The following is a 21,996-nucleotide window of genomic DNA, read 5'->3' as shown; positions in this document are numbered from 1 at the left end:
ATCTAATTAATGTATTTAAAAACTGATCTTAGCATGCCATTCATCACTTTTGCTATAAACAAGATGAATCTGTTCACAGAACAAACATCTTTTTACTTGCCACAATTACTAATTGAGCACTATATACATTGGCTGGAGACATGGAAATGCACCTATCCATACACTGATTCATAGGCTTTCACTCACACAGGCAGAGTATGGGAATAGAAAAATATTTGGTTTAGGCAATAACAAAACAAATCAGTCACAAAACCTCAATTGATGCACACATTAGCACAGTACAATTGAGCAATATATACTTTCAGTGACCGTAGGAATCTATATACCAAAGTGAAGAGACTAATGTTAGTACATAAATTTCAAAATGACAATTTTATAGATGTATAAAATCTTTTCGCTGAGGCAGGTCTTGTAATAAACCCGATTTCAAATCACCATGATAATTAGTGAATGTCATTCACAACGATTAAATAATGTTAAAACACGTCCCTGATCTCTTTCATTAAGGTTCCCTCCCACCCCAACACAGAGAACTAATTTGTGCACATACCCTACAGAAAATGTTTCAACAATGTTTACATAGTGTATAACAGGGTGTGTGCATAACTGTTCATGCAAACTCCAACTCTTAGATTCCTAGACATACAGTTCATGATGGCAGTGGCGTACATCCCATGTGGCTCTTTTCTTCGGATGTCCATTTATTCTATGTTGCTTGAAAAATCCTTTACAAATCAACTAGTACAAAGTTTCTCTGGAAAAAAGAGAATAATTCAAGAAACACCTGTTATCTGCAGTGATTTGAGCATCAATATCAGCAAGTAATAACAGGCCTATAAAAATCTCTGAAAATAGGTGAGGGTTCAGGCCCACCATAAAGCTAGTCAAATGGGGACTTGTAGGAGTGTGGGGATAATGCTCCTTGAAGAGACTTTGAAGAAATACTTTAGGTTATTTCCTGCATTCTGAGCACGCTATTTTAAAAATATATTTTGGTTAAAAATTAAAGTAGTAGTAGAGTAACAAAATGCTGATTGTGCTTTTGATGTATCAACATGCTTCTTGGAATGTATATGTTGATAAAGAATACGCCTCAACTAATGTAGCAGATCACTTTGTGATGCCATGCCAGCCTTGTCCAGTCTGTGAAATGTAAGTTGAAACCTGCTAAAAGTAACTTATTTGTGTTTTCACACATTATAGTCACATAGCACTGGGTGTACCTGTGTCCTATGCAGACTGCCAAAACTTGGAATGGGAAATTTAAAACTGCTCTTCTCTCTACTTTCCTGAAAGACAACGGTTTTGTGGTGGAAATTTCCCAATTAACAGTTTTTCAGCCTCTTAGGGAAAAAAAAGTCCACAGCTTTGTAGAAATGACCATGACAGACAAGGGTATTTCGAAAAAAGCGATTATAATCTTTTATGGGTATTTTTTTAATTATTTATTCAAGAATTTCTATTTGAAAGACTGAAAGGTAGATCAACAAAGTACTATCATAGACAGCTTCTGTGTTGCTCATGTTGGCAAGCATTTATGGTATGATTCTAACAGTATCCCCTCTTACAAAATGTTTAAACATGGCTCCTTTGCCAAAAGAAATCTTAGGAAACAACTTTGATGTAGGGTAGATGCCTGGAAGTAGATATGTACACAGCAAATGCTGGGCAGTGCTATACAAAGTGTTCATCTCGTCTGTTCCAATGTCGTCGTCATTTACTTTCCAATAACTCTAAACCTTTTCTAATATTGGACAATTTACATCCCTTCACCTTACTGGCTTGAGGGTATTAGCTTTCTGTGTTTGTGGTTGTGTACATTGACCTGTTGTAAGTTTTGTGTCTATTATTTGAAATGCACCTCTTTGTCATTGTGCTGAAAATTTGTTTGAAGCCTTTTGGTTTTCACTTACAGATTTTTGTCCCATTGACTGCCTATCTCCTCTGACTACTGTCTTAACAATTTCTTTGTCCAATACATCAGTAAGGTCACTGTTAATGAAGTGTGGTATATAGTGGAAACAAAACTACTCAAAAAATCAAGACTGTGAAGAGTTTTAGTTTAGCCCTTGTTACTCAAGGGGTCTCAACAGTGAAGACACAGAGGTAACAGAAATGATGAAATGTTAGCTAAACATGATTCATTAAGGGATATTGGCAGGACAGACCAACAGATATAAAAGAAGAAAAAGAATGGGTTAACAGCAGAGTGTAGGATGAATACATAATAAGAGCACAAACTGTAAAACAGCAAGTTGTGACAAACTGTATAATCTCACCTGAAGCAAACTCTGCACATATCTGTCTGTAAACCCAGGAATCATTGAAAGGTCACCAAACTAAGACAGAAAATGACATCATTCTGTTAACACACATTCTTCAAGATTCTAATGTTTCGTTTACCCTTCATCTTTGTTCGGTGGCAACTTGGATTTATTAATTATACATGTGTAGAAAACACCAATACCAAATAAATCCCTAGTTATAGGACTACTTTCTTCCTTCACCTCGCAGGAATTTCTACCCTCTAATTATTACTAGGAGCAAGAAAACAGTCTTACGGATGTAAATGGTCCATTTTTTAGGCGCCACTCAAAAATAAGACGTGCTCGTTTGGTACCAACTGTGTGTAATTCCTGTAGTCGTTTAACAGGTGCTGTGTTGAGGATCTCTAGAAATTCTTCATCTGGACATAAAAATGGAACAGAAATTTACATAACCATAATGCAAGGCATTTTCAGTCTCAAGTTATTGCTCAACATTAAGATTACTGCTATAGCTATTACTCTAATCCGAACAATTCATATAATCTCAACAACTGATACAGCTGTAAACTTCTCTACTCTGCTGATGGTGTGGACTTAATCTTACATTACAAATACATAGCCCTTTTGGCAATCAAGATTAGTGCAGACAACTTGGCAGAGCACTGATATGTACCTGAATTCTGGCATTCATAAGCAGTCTGACACCATATCAGGATAAGTGCTAATATGTCTCAGCCTGAACATCTGCATGTCAGCTTGAGATTATGTCTGTTGACTGAGGCCAGAAATGAACCCAGCTTTAACTTGTAAAGGATGATTGATAAGCAGCCAAACCCACCTTGCATCAACAGGCAGACTGTGTCTCAAAAGGCTTTACACAGCTGGGCTTGTTTATAAAAATGCAGGACATGGCCTAGTGCCCTAGTCCATCCACTTAATGCAGCAAGACTACTGTTTACGAAAATGCCTTTCTCTACAATCACATTTACCAAAATAACCTGAACTTTTGTTAAATTCTACTGAAATGTCTGAAACTATTAAAAAGGATTTCATAGACAAGGTAATCTGGGTTTGTATGCTTTTTTACTCAAAAACGTGGATACAAGCTTGAATCGCTGTTAATGAATAGCTCAGGGCTAAACATTGGAAAACCCTGCAGTATACAAGGCCAAGATAAGATTCAGCAGTACACAACAAGGTCAAGGAATTACTTTGTTTCTGCTGCTGATGCTGAAATTCACCTAGACTCTTCCTGATTTTGCTGGGTGTTACACAGTCTGAAAAGAAATGATCAAATTTGGAAAAATTACATAATCTTCTCAATGGGGAAGAAAGTTTAAAAACTTATCTTTTCCAAGTAATAGCTACTGCTCACTTTGTACTACTAGCCATTCAACTGTTTTCAAACCAGCATAGTGGAATAGCATAGTTTGGATCCTTACACAGTGTCATCAAAAGTGGGGGTGGGGAAACAAAAACTTTACCTTGTCTCTGTCTTGAAGAAGCTGAAGCTGTGGACTTGAAGCCTTTCTTAAATAAGACTGGTGAAGGAGAAAACAATACGCTGCAGCTCAGAGTACTCTCTGTCTTTCTTTCCTCATGGCTTGTGGTTTCCTCCAGACTCAGAGTGTTAGTTAGGTCTGAAAGACAGGAGTGTAATCCTCATTATTGTTGTATGCAACATGTCACTTCCCCTTGTGTACAGTAAAGACAGGTGTGCAATACTTGTTATTGATGGTTGGAACAACAGGTATTTAAAACAGTAAACAAGGTAAATGACAGAGAAAGCCATAGCCCAATGGCTGTAGGCTAACCCAGCTTGTTAATGGTTTGCTATGTTAATGACGAGGGGAGTTTTCCTGTCAAGTGCATGTGAGCCTTGGACCAGTGACCCACTGCTCTGTAATCACATACACTATCAGGCTACAGAGCTTCCCCATTATAAAATAAATGTGTATGTACATTGCACTCTTCATTTATTTGAGTAACATGAACTTTCCACGAAACCAAAAGAATAAAACACAGACTATTCATTGAAAAAAAAAATGATTTACAGAAGCACTCAGATGATGTTCTTTTGATCCAACTAAAGAATCTTTAAGCCAGGGGAAAAGTTTTTTTTCTTTGCGGGCTGGTCTCAAAATTCAAAGCTAAGCAGCGGGCCTCTGGATGGAACACTTCAAAGAGATCCTGAATTGACCTCATCCATCATCTTTACCTAACATCACCAGCAACTGAATAACTTCACGTCAACACCAGCCCTCCCACTAAGAGAGATATCAAAGTTATCAAAAGCATGAAAAGTGCCAAAGCAGCAGGCCTGGATGGCATACCCCCAGAAGCATTAAAGGCAGACACAGAAACAACAGAAGCAATTTTACAGCCCCTCCTACACAAGATCTGGGAACAAGCGCTAGTACCAACAGACTGGACACTCGGCCACCTGGTCAAGTTACCAAAGAAAGGAGACCTGTTCCAGTGCAACAATTGGTGGGGGATCATGTTGCTGTCCATCCCCAGCAAAGTCATGACAAGGGTAATACTAGAGAAATTGAAGACAAGAGACTGAGACCAGAACAAGCAGGGTTTCGCCAGGATATGTCATGCACTGACCACATTGCCACATGTCGTATCATCATTGAGCAGTCTATTAAGTGGCAGTCCTCCCTTTATATAACTTTTGTGGACCTTGAGAAGGCATTTGGCAGTGTAGACAGGGACGTCATCTAGAGGCTGATGATCCACTAAGGCAGTGATGCCCAACCTTTTTCGGCCTGCGGGCCATATCCATTTCGGACAGCCGTGTCGCAGGCCATATCCATTTTGGACAGCCATGTCGTGGGCCACTTCACAGCAAAAATACAAAAAAGAAAAAAAAATAGAGCAGATACCATTTTTTTTATTAGAAACAAGTTGTACTTACCATTAATTATGTAGTAATTAGTGGGATATTTGAAGTTGTTTTCCCGAAACCAACTTCTGAATGTCCGGCCTCATCGTAGAGACACCAAGTCGGAGCACTGAATCGAAATGTTCGTCCATCGAAAAAGAGATTGGGAAACGCCCCTACGTGGGGATAAATACTTCTTCCCTTTTTTCGTTTTTTTTCTTTCTTTATTACTAACATGCCGATTTCCTGCACTGTGGGCAGAAGTTTCGCGGGCCGGATATGGCCCGCGGGCCGTAGGTTGGGCATCCCTGCACTAAGGCATTCCACCTATGCGCATAAACATCATTCAGGGATTGTACGAAGACTTGTCCTGCCAAGTTATTCACAACGGCAAACTCATTAAGCCTTGTGCAATGAAGACCGGCATAAAACAGAGTTGAATATTATCACCAACAATTTTCCTGATGGTCATAGACTGGATTATGCACGACGACCCATGACAACAACACTGGTATCCAGTGGACCTTCACCAGATGACAGTCTCCTCTCTCACTGGCAAAAACATGCACAAACCAAACTGAGTAAGCTAGCAGAGAAGGCTGGCTTAAAGGTCAACAGAAAGAAGACCAAACTGATGAGAATCAACAACAAGCAGGAAGTACCAATCCAACTTTAAGAAGCGAACATCCTAGAAACAGACCGTGTCACATATCTGGGGAGCATTGTCAACAAAGATGGCGGAGAGGACGATGACATCAAAAGCCACATCAACAAGGCCAGGCATGCCTTCAACAGCCTTCGCCCCATCTGGAACTCCCAAGCATTATTCTTCCTCAATAAGACCCGCATCTTCAACACCAATGTGACGGCAGTCCTACTGTATGGTTCTCAAACCTGGAGAGTGGCAAACACCATCAACAACAATCTCCAGACCTTTACCAACCGATGCCTACGCCATATTCTGGGAATAAGATGGCCGGAAAAGATCTCCAACAGCAGCCTGTGGAAAAGATCCAAACAAAAGGCCACTAGCTAAGACATCAAAAGCGCAAATGGGGCTGAATAGGACACACCCTGCGCAAACCAGTTGATGCCATTGCCAAGCAGGCACGTGATTGGAACCCTCAGGGAAAGAGGAGAGTTGGGAGACCAAAGAAGATTTGGAAAAGAACAGTAGAGAGCGAGGCAAATGACGCCACAACCACATGGGTCCAACTGAAGCGGGGCTGCCCAAAAACTGGATCTGCTGGCGAGGTGTTGTTGTGGCCCTATGCTCCTTGAGGAGTAACAAGGAATAAACTAAAACTATGCGGTGGGCTGGTAAAATACCAAAAACCCAGGCCAGGTGACCACACAACCTAGTGATAATGGAATGAACAACAAATGAGTATGTAATGGCATTCACTTACTGAATTTACTGTGTAAAGTGAAGCTGTTTGAATTTGCTCAGAATAAAACATTAAAATCCGCCTTTTCTTTGAAGAACCCATCCCATTCTCTCTGGCATCAGCATGTCAGCCTGTTATTTGTTATCTTTGGACCTTGTCTGTGTTACAGTGTTACAGTCTGCCTATTTCTAAGGCTGTTTTACTTGATAAATTAAATTTCAATCAAATTAACCTAACTGAATACAAAAAATGAAAACAAGTGCATTTTACATTTTTTCAGATGGGCCAGTCCAAATACATCCACTTGCAATATGTCCCCTGCTTTAAACAGTTAAAGGGACAGTTTTGTGTAAACAATGCACTACTTAGTTGAGTGGTGTTATGACAATCCAGAAGCTGACATTCAGCCGTTTCCATTTGTTGGTAATTTTTCATACAGGATATAGAAGATAGTTTACCTTTCAGAATTATTTTGTCAATGGGAGGTACTCGTGCAACAGGCTTGCAATGCATCTTGTGTGGCTGTCCAGGTGTGGTACTAGCATTGGATGTCTCATGCTGCCTGACCAGCAGCTGCTGCTGCTGAAGTTGTTGAAGCTGTGACTTCACTGCCCTCAGCTCATGCTGCAGGTCCTTCAAGGCAGTTAACTCCTGGCACTCATGTGCAGGCTGGGAATGCCTCTGGAGCAGGAGGCTCTCTGCCTGTTGTTTATGTCCCCTGGTAGTCCCCTCCAAGTGCTCATGCTGCCCTTTTGCCAGCCTTTTCATGGAATTTTAATAATAATAATAATAAAGAAACACCTTGTATCCTCATTCAATTTTATCTGAAGCTGCCCAGAGTTTTAATGGAAATCAAATGTCAGATGGTTAGGAGCACCTGTAAACTCATTCAACTTTATCTAAAGATGACAACAGTTTTCTATAACTGCCAATAGCATTTTTTAACAAAGCAAACATAAAGGGACAGAACATCTGATGGTCACTTACACTTCTCAAAAGTAAAGTTTTGCTGTGGGTTTACTAAGGACTATACAAACAAAATGAACTATGATCTGAGGAAAGTTTCAGGCCCTTTAACTGAAGTGACCAGCTACATCCACCAGCCACTAACGTGTCCAGTAGTGTATGAGAAGTTTATTCTTTTCTTTAAAAATAAATAGGGAGATGTTAGGCAAATGTAGGCATGACTCTTGCATGGATATGCGCACATGCTACCACAAAAGCATGAACACACAAGTTTAAAGGTTTCACCTCAATGAAGAGACTGTATCTGTAACAGAAGGGTTGAGACTTGAGTGAGATGTACTTGTAATCAGCTTCACTTGTTTGTTTCGCACTGGCCCAAAATCTGATGCTGATTTACTACGTTTCAAGGCTCTTGGTTTCTCTGAAAATGTTTGTTTTATGATTTAGGAAAAAAAAACCAAATGACTTAGCTATACTTAAATTAGTTACTTAATGAGTACTCAATGGCAAGTGGTCACATTATTAAAATAGTTTTAAAAATGCCATTTTTGATAGTAAAATTTATTTCTTGCAATACATAGCAGATTACAAGACTATATGGAGATCACTCTACTAGCTACCTTTCCATTCCAGCTGTTCACTCCCAAATGACCAGAAACGAAAAATCAATGAGTAGGGAGGACACAAATCAACTCACCCCACATCCCTTGAGATTGCTGACTTCCCAGTTCATTGGTAATTTCCAACCAATCAAGAGTGGACAAATGTAATAGAGAGGTAGATAGTAAGGTGATCTCAATATAGTCAAGTAATCTTGTACAGTTTCAAGAAAAAAGTAAATTCAAGTGTGAAACAAAAAAAGGTATTGGTATTTACCTATAAACGTAAATTCTTTATATGTAATATCTATTCACTTAAACATGCGGGTAAAACATCCCAGACACTGAAGATTCTCAGAATGTATCAATCATATGCTTCTTGGATAGGAACTTAAAGTCATATCAATGCATAGCCCAGCATCCTCCAAATAATTCATGTGACTATGCACCCATTTCAAAACAGCTTGAAACAGAAAGACCAGCAATCACATAAATTTTAAAAAAAAACTACACAAACAAAAATGTTTATTGAGTCACCACTTGGAGGCTGGACATCAGAGATGGAAGGTAGGTTGTTGTTAATCACCCTTCGGCTTTTACTGGCAAAGTTGAGTGTGCAGTATGTGTCAAAATAGAATGACTCTTCAGGTGAAATGTTGGTAATCATAACCGAGTGACAGGTGCCACCAACAGAATCCTGCAAAAGTAATCCAGCACACAAACATGATTTACCCACAGATCACAGACTGGATGGTTTAGATCTTAGTGGTCTAATAATCTTAGGATAGATGAAGGCTAAGGGAGTAAACTCCTACAGCAAATAGCTATGCTAACATGGCATGAGTGAAGGCGTTCCGTGATAAAAGCATCAGCCAGGGCTAAGTTCTTGACCTAGGCACAGCCTTTCACAGTCTGAAGAGAAGGAAGCCATCTGGCACTGACAACCTTCCAGCCGAACTGCTTAAGCAGAGTAGGGAAGAAAGGCTCTTACTGCTCTGTGCCAAGGAATCTGCTAATGCAAAGAATGGCTCAAAGAATGGAAGCAATCATTAGGCATACTCCTTTCAAAGAAAGGAAGCAGAACCGTAAGCCTGATCAGCCTGATCCAAGCAAAGTGATAGTGGAAGTAATCCAGAAAGGATTACACCACTGCTGTAACTGCTAGCAGTAGAACAGACTGGTTTCAGATCAGGGAGGGGCACAACTAAACAGATCTTCAACTGTCACATTCTGAAAGAAAAACATCTACATCTGTAAAATCTCTTCCACAACTTTATAAAGGCATTTAACTGAGTCTGCCATGAGGGGCTGAGGCATGTAATGCAAAAATTCAACATCAAAGAAAGCATCAAATAAGTCATTAGAGCAGACCTGGGCAAACGCCGGCCCGCGGGCCAGATCAGGCCCGCCCGCTGGCCGCCCACCAGTAAATATACTATATATACAGTATTGGATAACACTGAGTTAACTATATTAGTCCGGCCCTCTAGAACCATCCCAGTTTCTCATCCGGCCCTCTAGAACCATTCCAGTTTCTCATCCGGCCCCTTGGGAAAATTAATTGCCCACCCCTGCATTAGAGCATCCTGGAAGAGCTCAATGAGAGCAGTACTCCTCAACAACCAAGTGGAGACTGAGACTGAATGGAAATACAGTGAACATATATAAAAAGCCTTAACACATGACAAGTCATTTTACAATGGGGAGACTTCTTTAAGACTGAATAGAAACATAGTAAATGCATATAAATATAGCTGTAACACATGACACATATCATGTCATTCTACACACTAATCCCACCTTCTTTGGATGTTAATAATTATTACTTTTGAAGGTAAGCTATATTTCAGGTGAAGAACTTTATTATTTAAAAGCCGTTTATGATCAAGCTTATTCAAAATCTTCATTTATGGGCATTTGTTCCCACAGATACATACAAATCTGAAAAACAATTTCAATATTAAGAAAAAGAATATTTGATTTTCATTCTCTTTTTCTGACAGATTTTCTGAAGCAGTTATGATCTACACAGAATGACTTGTAAACTGACTGGAATATTTCTTCTTAGCATTTCCATTGAAAGACCTAATTTTTGAATTAACATCATTTGAAAGGTTAGCATTGAGAGATGACACTAAAAATTATGTACCCTTTAACATTCCCCTTGTAAGAATCTTGAGAAGCCACGCACCACCTTGTACACAAATCCATGCTCTCCACAGTGCAAGATAACTCACCTGAAGAAGACGTGTAAGCTTGCTATTTCTGTATGGAATTCTGGTCTAGAACAGACAATGAACCAGTTCAAAACTATTAGAAAACATGCTCAGTTTTTTTCTTCTGATAATCAAATCAAGACAAAAGAAAATATGAAAACACCACTCACCAGGCCATTGTTGATAGCATCAACTACCTCTCCCAAGACAAACAAGGACTTATTGATGGCTCCACTCTCCTTCAACCTATAATAAATGAAATAAAATGAGCCTCTTTCCATGTGTGTATGTAAGTAATGATGATGACAGGTTAAAATTATCTTCACGATTATAAACAATATATAAAAAGCAATGATTTTTTTTAATGTTTAAAAAAATCCCCTTTTAAAGTCACAATGGTTCCTATACACTGGGATCAATGAGGGTATTTCATCAATTATTCAGCACATGCACAGTAATGCTGTGTGGTGGTTGTTTGTTAGCCACTCTGTTGCATTTACTGAGACAAACAAAGGGGAAAAGATAGATAGTAAGGATCACTGTTGTGTTATAAACTGTCACAACAGTAAATTTAAAACAGAATGTCTGAAACTAAACCACACGTATGAGCTTCAACCCCCTTCTCTGGTTTATGCAAAGCACTTCAAAAAAACAAAACAAAACAAAACAAAAAAAAAACCTGCTAATTGCTGATTGAATATTGCCATAGGACACCAACCTAAATGAAAGACTTCCATTTTCTAACCTTTTCATTAAATCCATTTAGTTAACACCTCCCATATTACTGCAGCCGGACTTAACCTTTAGAAAAGTTCATAATGTTTATTTACTGAGACCAATTTTGAAACCATTTCGTTAAATCCATCTGGGTAACACCATCTCCCACATTATTGCAGCTTATAATCTAGAACAAACCTTCAGATAAATATAGTAATACCTTCCATATAAGCTGAACCAAATGTTCAGAGAGATGTATATATAAAAACAGCTCCCATATTATTGTAGCTTGTAAGCTAGACTTAACCTTCAGATAAGTTCCCAAAAAGTGTACATCAACTGCTGTGCCAAGTTTGAACTCTGACCCAAGTCAATGTGTAGTCAACAAAAGCAGACTAATCAACAGAAGTGATCTCAGTATACCTGACACCGCTGTTTCCAGTTCGCCTGTTGTCTTCAGAGCCAGCCAAGTCAATCAGGTAAATTTTGCCATGAAACACCTTGTTGTCTTTCCAGGTATCAACCTTAAGCTGAACAATGCTGTGGCTGCGGCTGGAATGGTCATTTAACTTTGTGGCTGCCACTGTCCTGCAATGAACATTACCATCTTGTCTCCATGGCCTCTCACAATGTACCATCTTCTCTATATAGCCCACTTTAATGCCTCTCCATTTCTCCCACCTGGCAATGTATTAAGTCATTCTGATTTGAGACCTTGTAGAGTCTGGCACTAATACACCCTTCCCCCAAGAACATCAAATTGCAGGTTATAACACCCAATATCCACAAGTGTAATACTTTATTATTTAAAAAAATAAAATAAATAATGTACACCATGGTTGGATCCCTTTTATAGGTATAAGGACACAACTTTCCACCCCCAATTTCTATGAATGACTGCACAGCTGTATCTGTGCCAGCCTAAAGAAGACAGATATGAATGATACAATCTACAATCAAGGTGAAAGACTGTGTTGCTAGCACCTACCTGTTATTAGATGCTGGTCCAAACAACAGCGAGAACTCTCTATAACTACCAATGAGCTTCTCTGTAAGTCCTGCCACAAATATGTTATGACTGCTGTCTTCTCGAATAGGCAGATCTGTTTCTTTTGGGTTCAATAAGTCTTGGACCTAGGGTAAAAATGTTGACTATTTATACTTTTGAACAGACCAGTCAACATGCAAATAATCATAAAAATCTATAATATTTGACTCTTATTTAGCTCAATAAGGCTCTGAAATACATCTGTGTCAGCTGCTAACAAAGTACTAACTTCTGAGTCTATACATCTAGCAGCATTTAAAACATGAAATATACACTAAGAGTCTCAATGTTACAGCTACAATAATATAAACCTGAAATATACATCAAGAATCTTAATGTTTACATTTATAATAATATGAGGATGAAATATACACTAAGATTCACAAAGTTTACTCTTATAATAATATAAATTATTAGTATACTTAGTTTTGCAGTATTTATAGCTATAACAATATAAATTAAGACATTTATCTTTTCTTCACAAATTAAAAAAAAAAAGTTTAATTATCTATGCAAAGGATATTTAGCAAATAATTTTGTCAATACTAAGATGATGATTGAAAATTGCTACAGTCTCAAATTTGCAAAGGTATTTGTCTAGCAGCTCTTTCACTGTAAACTCAGTCTTCACAAATCATAATAAATTACTTCATTGTTTAATGTCTTGCTGGATAAGTCAATGTTTTAGTCACACATCATCTTTAGAAAAGGATTGTAACATAATAGCAATGACAAATGAACTAAAAGTTTCACCATTTGCTTCCAGTTTGAACTATTTCCTTCAGCACTGTTCATAAAAACAGTTTAAGGCATATATAAAATCTTATAATGAGCCACTATGCATAAGAAGAGTTAAAGGCACGTATAAAATCATACTATCAGGGCTTCTGCTTACGCACAAAATTGCGTACAGTACGCATTAAAAGTTCGGAGGATCCCTTCAATTTTCGTCAATGGGGTCCCATTCAAATTTGGGCAAAGAACAGGGACCCCTTAAAAATCTGAAGAAGGGGTCCCTGGGACCCCACAGAATTTAGCCTTAGCAGAAGCCCTGACTATGAGTTATTTTTTATTTTTACCTTCTCGTTGTAGATTTCCAAGAACGAAAATGTAACCATGTGCTTTTCACAAGGTTTGCCTTGTGGTGTGTGCAGGCTTTGGAAAAGGGTGCGGACGACTCTGGGTATCATGCCAGGGTCCTTCTCTGTTCCCAGCATAGTGTAGGTTTTGCCTGTTGACATTGAGCTGATCACATGATTTAAAGCAAGTGAACTTGCATGGTGCACCAGTCATTCATATCAAGCAAACAGTAAAGATAGCCTAGTTTCACCACAAGAATAAAGCAGAAACTGCCTTGATATAAAGCATAATTCTCCAAACTGGAAACACAGCTCTGCCAAGATGGTCACTGGTAATCTAAAGCATAAGCTAGCTATACAATCCCCTAGCTAAAAAGACTTCTGTCTGAATGCTTTAGCAGAGAGGTGTGTGAACAATGCGATCTTTACATTATGAAGATGTGTTGGTCATTAATAAGGGGCTTGGCAAGTGTGTGAACATTTGTCTTCTTGCTGCTATTGTTATTCTGGCTTCACAGATCAAGATGTGACTAAACAAAATTGTAGACTTTTTCCATCCCCACCCACTGTATGTAGAAGAATTTTTGTTTAGTTTATCCAACTTCTACTGCATGTTAGTGTGTCAAAATGCTGACAAGATTAGCAGTACATTTTGCAAAAACCAAATTAAATTTAGCCTTTTTTGTTAAGATGTCTTAAAATCCCAACTGCTTCGATGATGAGCAAGAAATTCCAAACTGTAAAAAGTTACAATAGTTTACTAAGGGTCAGCAGATTCACTTGGCATCTTCAGTGAGAGATATTGTACACTTTTTGACTGACAAAGCTGTCATGGTGATGAATTTTCTTTTCCTTTCCAATTTCATTTTTCAGTCAGGAAAACTATTTATATCAGCACGAGAATTTGTTAGCTTTCCCCAGAATTTGTTTTACCTTATAGGCACACTATCAAAATTTCATCAGAACAGTTTCCAGTATTCTATATTTCCAGACTTTCTGAACTCTGTATGAACCATGCTCATTAATCAAAATAAACACCTGGTCAGACAAATATATTAACTATTTCTTTGTTTCATCTCTTGTTTAGTTTGTTTTAAGTTATCCATACTAATTCATATGTGCACTACCTGCTCCAGTTGGTCCATATGCAAAAATGGAGACATTCTCCCCATTGATGGCATGCTCCAGTAGGGGCCGGATGGAAGTGCTGAATATGTCCTGCTGAGTGCTTGTCTTGTCAAACACAGAGGAGAACCTACACATGGTAAAAATTTTAATTACCTTCATCTCAAGCCTCTCCACACATGAACATATTCATGCACATGATGAGTATATTATAATAATCATCATCAATCAATCATCAATAATCCATCATCATCATCATCTGAGGTTGTTGTTGTGAAGTGAGAGTAAGTTATTTCCCCAGGGCAAAATGAGGAACTCAAGGAAAAGACTCTTGTTTCCAAAATTATAAAACAGTGTCCAGATCCCTCATCCCACTTTGTGTTTCTTTATCCCAGGGAATATTTTCCACCCATAAATAACTACGGCTCCAACAATTGCAGGGACACTGCTGTATAATTCTGGAAACAGACTCTTTTCCTTGAGTTTCCTATTTTGCCCCAGGGCAACAATTTGCCTTCACTTCATAACTACTGTCAATTGTGATTTATATAGTGCATAATCACTATCACAAAGGAGCATCTTCTCAGCATATAAGACAAGTAGAAGACTTGGAAGGACAGAAGGAAAAATAAATATGTAGACAAGCAATAGAGCACAATACCTAGAAGACACAAAAAGGAATCAAAGAGTAGGAATGGAGAGTATCATAAATCTGCAGAGGAAAATGAGCAGGCAGACTAGTCAGTTGACTATAATCACAACTATTGACAGCTGTGTTGATTGGTGCAAGGAGCAATTTCAGGTGAATGGCCAACATGCTCACTTGCAGAGGCAAAGAGAAGCAGGAATGCTAAAAACTATTACTGAGTAAAAGTTATTTCATATCACAGATAACTGCAGTCTAGTTGAATTAATTGTATGATTTAATGTTTATTAGACGATGAGTAAAATAAATTATAGAAGACAAAACTATTAAGCAATGAAATAAACTAAATGAAAAGCTTTAATTTACTCACTCATACTGCAGTGTCTCTTTTATGTTTCGGTGATTAAATATTTCCACTTTGCTATCACTTGTTTCCACACAAACTTTAGCATCTTCTGTAAGTGGAGGTCTAACCCTGACGATAACTTTCACTTTCGAAGTCTGCTTCTTGTCAGCCAGTAAGTTCTTAGCTGACTCACCATGATCACCTTGACAAGCATATCAATCAAATTAAATTTAAAATTGTTTTTTGATTTATTTCTTTTAAACTATGCTTATGTATTTTACATTTCATATTTATAATTATGGGAGGAGGGGTGTAAGAAAGAAAGAGACAAATTAACAAACCTTTATTAACAAGGGTAATAGAACAAACAAATATGCTTTTTTACATCTACCCCTCGAACATCATGCAAAAAAGAAACCAAATTCCCAGCATAACTAGAAAAAAAAAGGCACAGTAAAAAAAGAAAAGAGAGTATTTGTACAAGAATTACAGAAAATTTTGAGATAGACAATGACAATTCTTTATTAACAAGAGCTAAAGAAATCAAGACATGCTTTTTTCTGGTTAGTCCTCATTCTTTACAGAGGAAGAATATCCTATGGAATTAACTAAGTACTAATAGAGTAAGTAGTAATAAACATAACATATCTAAAGAGCGTGGAAGGTGAATATGTACAAAAGCAGTGGTCAAAAGAGATATTTACAAGGGTCCTGGAGTTGGAAAGTATCTCTAATGTTTTATGGTTTAGGAATCTTTGTTGGAGGAGGCTTCATCAAAATTTCCTGCATTCTAGTATCTGTATTATAGTAAGTAATTGGCGTTGAAAACAGTCCAGGGAGTGCAGTTGCTTTAGATGGAGAGCAAGGCTATTCCACAGCGCGCTCCCTGAGTATTTCAGATGTGATTTGAAAAGGTCTATTCTAGGAATGGGAATATTAAGTTTAGAGAAGTCTGAGTGTTACTGGAGGAAAATAGCAAAGAAAGTCTGGGGGACAGTTTACCCATCAGTATTTTATAAAAGATCTTTTTATTCTTCTTATTCCTTTTCATCCCCAGTGGAGCAACTACACCACGCCATCGGATCCAGTTCTAGGCATCCCTTTCCAGTTGGAATCATGTCATACCAGCTGCCTCCACCTTGCTGTGGACTGATCTCCATGTCTGTATGGGTCTCCCAACTCTGGGCCACCCTTGTGGGTTCCAGCCCAGAGCTTGTCTTGTTAAATTGTTGGCTGGCTTTCAGAGGTGACAGATCCAGCCCCAATTCTGTTTCTTGATGTCTGGGCTGGCAGGTTTTTGGATGGTTCTTTCCCACAGGTCTGTATTGGAGATCTTCTCGGGCCATCTGATGTTGAGGATGTGGTGCAGACATCTGCTGACAAATGTCAGAATCTTGTTGGTGAGGGTGTTTGTCACGTGCCCTATTTCTGATCCATACAGAGGGACTGACTTTATGTTTGCATTGACAAATCAGATCTTGGTGTGTAAAGATAAAGCCTTGGAGTTCCAGATAGGTTGCAGGGTGTGAAAATCAAGCCTGGCTTTGTTTATTTGGCTTCTTACATCTTTATCTGTACTTTCATCTTTGCTGACTATATGCTGCCAAGGTAGGTGAAATGGTCAGACTCTGTGATACATTCCCCATGTAGTTGTACTGGGGCTTCTTGCTTGTTGTTGACCTGCATTACCTCCGTCTTCTTTATGTTGATGGTCAGGCCAGTCATCGGTGCTTCTTCTGAGAGCCGAGTGAGCTTTGTGCATGTTGCTGCCTGTGGGACAACAGGCTGATGTCATCCGCAAACTCGAGATCCTCAAGTTGTCTGGCGAAGGTCCACTGAACGCCCTTGTTGCTGTTAGAGGTTGTTCTTCTCATGATGCAGTCTATGACGATCAAGAATTAAGATTGCGAGAAAATACAACCTTGCCTCGCTCCAGTTCTTACTTATAACAGATGCATTTTTTAAATATCTGTTTGTCAAAGGAAGGACTCTCAGGGAAGGAGGGATGAAGAGAGAATGTTGCTGGTGGATACAGATTATGAAAACCGGAAATTTTCTATAAATTAATGTGAAATCAAACTCTAAAACTGTAAATGCTTCGGTCATGTTACGTTGGGTCGTTTTCCACAGATTGAAGCGTGGACGCAAACCAGATCGAATGATCTCCCTGAGTAATCCATAGCGGAGTGCTTGTTTTTCGCAAAGCTTGTCATAATGAGTGAGACATTAGCGACGAATCTGAGGTACACTGACTCCTTCTCCGTACGAGGGGACGTCAACTATCCAAACATTAAACGAAAGAAAGCATTGAATGGAGGTTAGAAAAAGCAAAATACTCCACGTTGCTATAAAAGATCTGTGCTGATTCTGAGACAGTATAAAAATATATAAATGACCTCACATATTCTCGACTTTAGCACATACTTACTACTTTGAGGTTGTCTTGCTGCTTTGGATGTCGGTTTGAACGCCATTTTGAAATTTGCCTCTTTTGAGCGAACAGCCAATGAACATGAGGAATACAGTGTACACACACGTATGTGGTTTCCAATAACCAATGAACGTGAGGCTCACAGTTTGTATCGGGAGGCTTGATTGTGATGGCCGCCCTGCGTACCGCAACGCGGGCGCACGCGTACTTGCTCTAGAGTCTAGAGCAGGGGTGTCAAACACCCGGCCCGCGGGCCACATCCGGCCCGCCATGAAGTTTTACCTGGCCCGCGAAAGAATTTTAGTAAAGCATTGTTAATGGCCCGGCGCCAAGTAGAAGGCAAAAAACAGAAAAGTTTCCGTCGAGGCAAGCAAGAGATGGGATCAGTTTAGTGAAGTTTGTACAGACCATCAACAGGAGCGGTGGTACAACAGTGCAATGGTCAAGTTACCACCGCTCCTGTTGATGACCTGAAGGGATGGTGAAGGCGGGGCCCATAAATCTGACCTTTGACACGCGACACCCTGCCCTGAACACGGGCCGAGGGTCGAAGATTTTTAGTACCTGTTAACTTCCCTGAATCGGTCCGAGATCAAAGGGTGACTAGGGAAAACCCACGTGTATGATGAGGCAGCTCAGCAAAAGACTAATAGAAACTCATCACTGTCTGAGTCTGCGGGCTGGCGAGCGGAAGTCGTCTCGATGAGACGTTATATACGTGTGAACTGTGAATTATACACGTGGACTGTGGATGATAAGTGCCAGCTGTGGAATACTGACTGTCCAGTTCCTGCGTCGTCAAGAGGGAATGACTGCCGCCAGAAAGATTAGTATCCGAGTATAAACTGCAAACCACGGTGTTGAAATAATTGTGCGAACTTAACGCTAGTCGTAGGTACTGGTGCGCCATCTGTCGGGGAACAAAGGCAGATGATCAGAGCTAAGCAGGTGTTGTGACTTTTCTAAAGACTTTTACTTAATGTTAATTAATAAAGATCGAGAACATTACACTGTGTAGTGAAGGGATTTTTGTAATTTCAATACCAATCAAATTTCAAATTAAAGCTAGCCGTTAAAATGGCCAAGAGAAAAGTTGATTTTGAAAACAGTCTTTCAAAGCCAATGGGAGGCTGAATACATGTTTACTAATATCAGCGGTAAACCAGTGTCTACTTTGTGGAGATACAATAGCTGTGACCACAGAATATAATCTGAGACGGCATCACGAGACTAAACATCAGGACAAGTTGAAAAGCCTGAATGCAGAACAGAAGCTAAAGAAAGTGGAAGAACTTAAGAGGAATCTGAGATGACAGCAGACATTGTTAACTATAGCAACATCACAAAGTGAAGCTGCTGTGAGAGCAAGTTTTATTGTGGCAGAGGAGATCGCTAAATCAGCCCGGCCATTCAATGAGGGAGAGTTTGTGAAGAGTTGCATGATGAAAGTGTGTGAAGTCTTGTGTCCAAACAAAAAGCAAATGTAAGCCTCAGCAGAAACACGGCTGTTAATAGGATATGTGAGATGGCCACTGATGTGAAAACACAGCTGATCGAAAAAAGCAAAGACTTCGTTGCCTACTCTCTTGCAGTCGATGAAAGCACTGACACGACGGACACCGCACAACTCGCCATCTTCATCCGTGGAGTCGACTCCAGTCTGAATATCACAGAAGAAATATTAGACATAAAGTCCATGCATGGGACAACGACAGGAAAGGACATTTTTGACAACTTATGTCAAAGTATCACTGACACCTGCCCTGGGACAAACTTGTCGCACTTACAACAGATGGAGCGCCGGCGATGTGCGGCCGAAAGAGTGGACTAGTTGCGAGGATGCGGTCACATATCAAAGAAAAGTGTTGTTAGGAGTTGATAGCATATCACTGCATAATACACCAAGAATCGTTGTGTGCTAAAGTCCTCAACATGGAGCATGTAATGAGCACTGTAACACAAACCGTCAACTTCATCAGAGCCAAAGGGTTCAATCCCTGTTTCAGTCCTTTGTGCAGGAAACATTCACAGTGGGGCGACAGGCCGTATCACACAGAAGTGAGGTGGACAAGTCGGGGCAAAGTTCTTACTCGAGTTTTTCAGCTGATTGAGGAAATCTGTCAGTTCATGGACAGCAGAGGAAAAGACTCCACTGTCTTGCAGGAGGAAAAGTGGAAATGTGAGTTGGCATTTCTGTGTGACATAACCACTCATCTCAACGCCTTGAACCTGCAGCTCCAGGGACGGGGCCACTTGATCACTCACCTGCACGATGCAGTGAAGGCATTTCAAGTGAAGTTGGTCTTATGGGAAACACAAAGGAACCAATGCAACTTGTTTCACTTTCCTTGCTGCAAAACAGTGATGGACGAAGTCAGCGCCAAGGTGTTCCCAAATGCACATTTTGCTGACAAGCTGAACTCACTTCGTGCTAAGTTCAAACGCCGTTTCAGTAACTTTGAGGTGAAGAAAAACAATTTCCAACTATTTCACAACCCATTTGCCATCGACGTGGAAACTGCACCTGTGTATTTGCAGATGGAACTCATAGAACTGCAATGTAATGAGTGACTGAAGGCAAAGTACGACTGTGTGGGGCCTGCACAGTTCACTCATTCCCTCCCAAAAACGATGCCCCAGCTTCGTCTACATGCGGCTCGAATCTTGAGCATGTTTGGCAGCACATATTTGTGTGAGCAACTTTTCTCTGTGATGAAGATGAACAAAACATCACACAGGAGTCGTCTAACTGACGCACACTTGCAGTCCATCCTGAGAATCTCCACAACACAGAAACTTACTCCAAACATAAACAAACTTGTTGACAAGAAAAGATGTCAAACGTCCACTTCTGACAAAATAAATTAAGAAGAAAAACTGCTAAGCCTTGGTTTGTTAGTACTTTAATTTTATTTTAATGTATGATTTTATTTACACAAAATTAATAACAAAAAGTTTAGTTTTCTACTGCTCAATAAAAAGTTATCGGACTTAAATAATAACCTTCGGCCCGCCACCTTGTGTACGATGTGAGATTTGGCCCCCTGGGTAATTGAGTTTGACACCCCTGGTCTAGAGGTAATACCAGAGAGCTTACTCGATCGTCGTTTGTTTTTACGTGATATGCTTGACTACCGCATTGTTCTTTCTTTTTAATTCTCATGGAATTTTTGGATGGTTCTTTCCCACAGGTCTGTATTGGAGATCTTCTCGGGCCATCTGATGTTGAGGATGTGGTGCAGTTCCCAATGCCACTAGAGGTATATTGTTTGGCGCTGCAATAGAATGCTTCTATTAATTCGTCGTCGCTGTCTAATATGTCCATCAACAAAATTATATTCTCAACTTCGCTGTCAGCCGCCATTTTAACAGGCGCCCACGGTTGGCGCGAAGGGTATCACAGGAGCTCTCACAGGCGGAAAGGTGAGCGCCCGCGTTACGGTACGCAGGGCCGGACACGCCGCGTGATGATGATGTCGATTTGTAATGCGCAGGTATCCATTCAGAAGAATGCTCATTGCGCAAAAAAAAAAACAAAAGAAGAAAAAAATAAAGTGAACAAATATATAAAACACCAGAAAAATAAAAAATATAGACAGAAGTGTTTCGTGGTTGTTTAAGACTGGTTTGAAAGAAACATGATAATGATGTCTATTTATAATGCGCAGGTATCCATTCAGAAGAATGCTCATTGCGCAGCAAAAAAAAAAAAAAATAAAAAGAAGAAAAAGATAAAGTGAACAAATATATGAAACACCAGGAAAGTAAAAAATATAGACAGAAGTGTTTCTTGGTAGTTTAAGACTGGTTTGAAAGAAACAGATGGGTTTTCAGTTTTTTGCGAAACGTGGTTGGTGAGGTGATGGTGGAGAGTGACGATGGCAGAGCATTCCACAGCTTAGGTGCCGCGTGTTTGAAGGCCCTGGCTCCAGTGCGCTTCTTGTTGGTGTCTGTCACTGCAGGGAGACAGAAGCGTGACTGGGAGCCTGAGTGCAGGCCACGTGACGGCTGGTACGGAGGAACTATCTCTTGCAAATAGTCAGGAGCAGTTTTAGACATGCAGGACTGAGCAATGGAAAGTACTTTGTGGTCAATGCGCTTGTTCATTGCGTGGTCGAGGAGGTGTGAAAATGAAAAAGTAATCAAAGGAGGACAAAATATTCTCATGTCATTCCACTTTCAGGAAAGCTTTTTTTTTTGTGTGTGTGTAACTTTGTACATTGACTTTATCACGCGAGTTTCTTAGCATGACAGGAAGATGCCCAGTCTCATCCGCAG

At 39.6% G+C, this 21,996-nt stretch overlaps 2 protein-coding genes across 5 annotated transcripts; one reads left to right on the top strand and one right to left on the bottom strand.

Annotated features, from left to right (window-relative positions):
* Window positions 1-72: 72 nt before the first annotated feature.
* LOC112561080 (kinesin-like protein KIF22) lies at window positions 73-17,888 on the bottom strand. Of its 4 annotated transcripts, XM_025233294.1 has the most exons (16): window positions 17,716-17,880; window positions 15,312-15,489; window positions 14,298-14,425; window positions 13,171-13,322; window positions 12,032-12,177; window positions 11,467-11,724; window positions 10,497-10,572; window positions 10,348-10,392; window positions 8,648-8,807; window positions 7,797-7,932; window positions 7,004-7,305; window positions 3,752-3,907; window positions 3,479-3,544; window positions 2,562-2,686; window positions 2,280-2,339; window positions 73-754 (listed from the first exon to the last, which is right to left on the bottom strand). In XM_025233294.1, exons 1-16 carry the CDS (start codon window positions 17,759-17,761, stop codon window positions 728-730), a joined length of 2,061 nt encoding a protein of 686 aa, XP_025089079.1. In that variant the 5' UTR covers window positions 17,762-17,880; the 3' UTR covers window positions 73-727. The 4 variants fall into 4 exon arrangements, with proteins under 4 accessions (XP_025089079.1, XP_025089077.1, XP_025089081.1 ...); XM_025233292.1 differs by having other exon boundaries at window positions 73-2,339; window positions 17,716-17,885; XM_025233296.1 differs by having other exon boundaries at window positions 73-2,339; window positions 11,467-11,631; window positions 17,716-17,874.
* Window positions 17,889-18,977: 1,089 nt separating this feature from the next.
* LOC112561085 (general transcription factor II-I repeat domain-containing protein 2-like) lies at window positions 18,978-20,392 on the top strand. Its single transcript, XM_025233304.1, has one exon. It carries the CDS (start codon window positions 19,651-19,653, stop codon window positions 20,287-20,289), a length of 639 nt encoding a protein of 212 aa, XP_025089089.1. The 5' UTR covers window positions 18,978-19,650; the 3' UTR covers window positions 20,290-20,392.
* Window positions 20,393-21,996: the final 1,604 nt, after the last annotated feature.

This window comes from Pomacea canaliculata, linkage group LG4 (assembly GCF_003073045.1).
Source record: "Pomacea canaliculata isolate SZHN2017 linkage group LG4, ASM307304v1, whole genome shotgun sequence".
Lineage (NCBI taxonomy): Eukaryota > Metazoa > Mollusca > Gastropoda > Architaenioglossa > Ampullariidae > Pomacea > Pomacea canaliculata.
The sequence above is the reverse complement of the archived record's forward strand: the minus strand, read 5'-3'. Positions and strand labels throughout refer to the sequence as shown.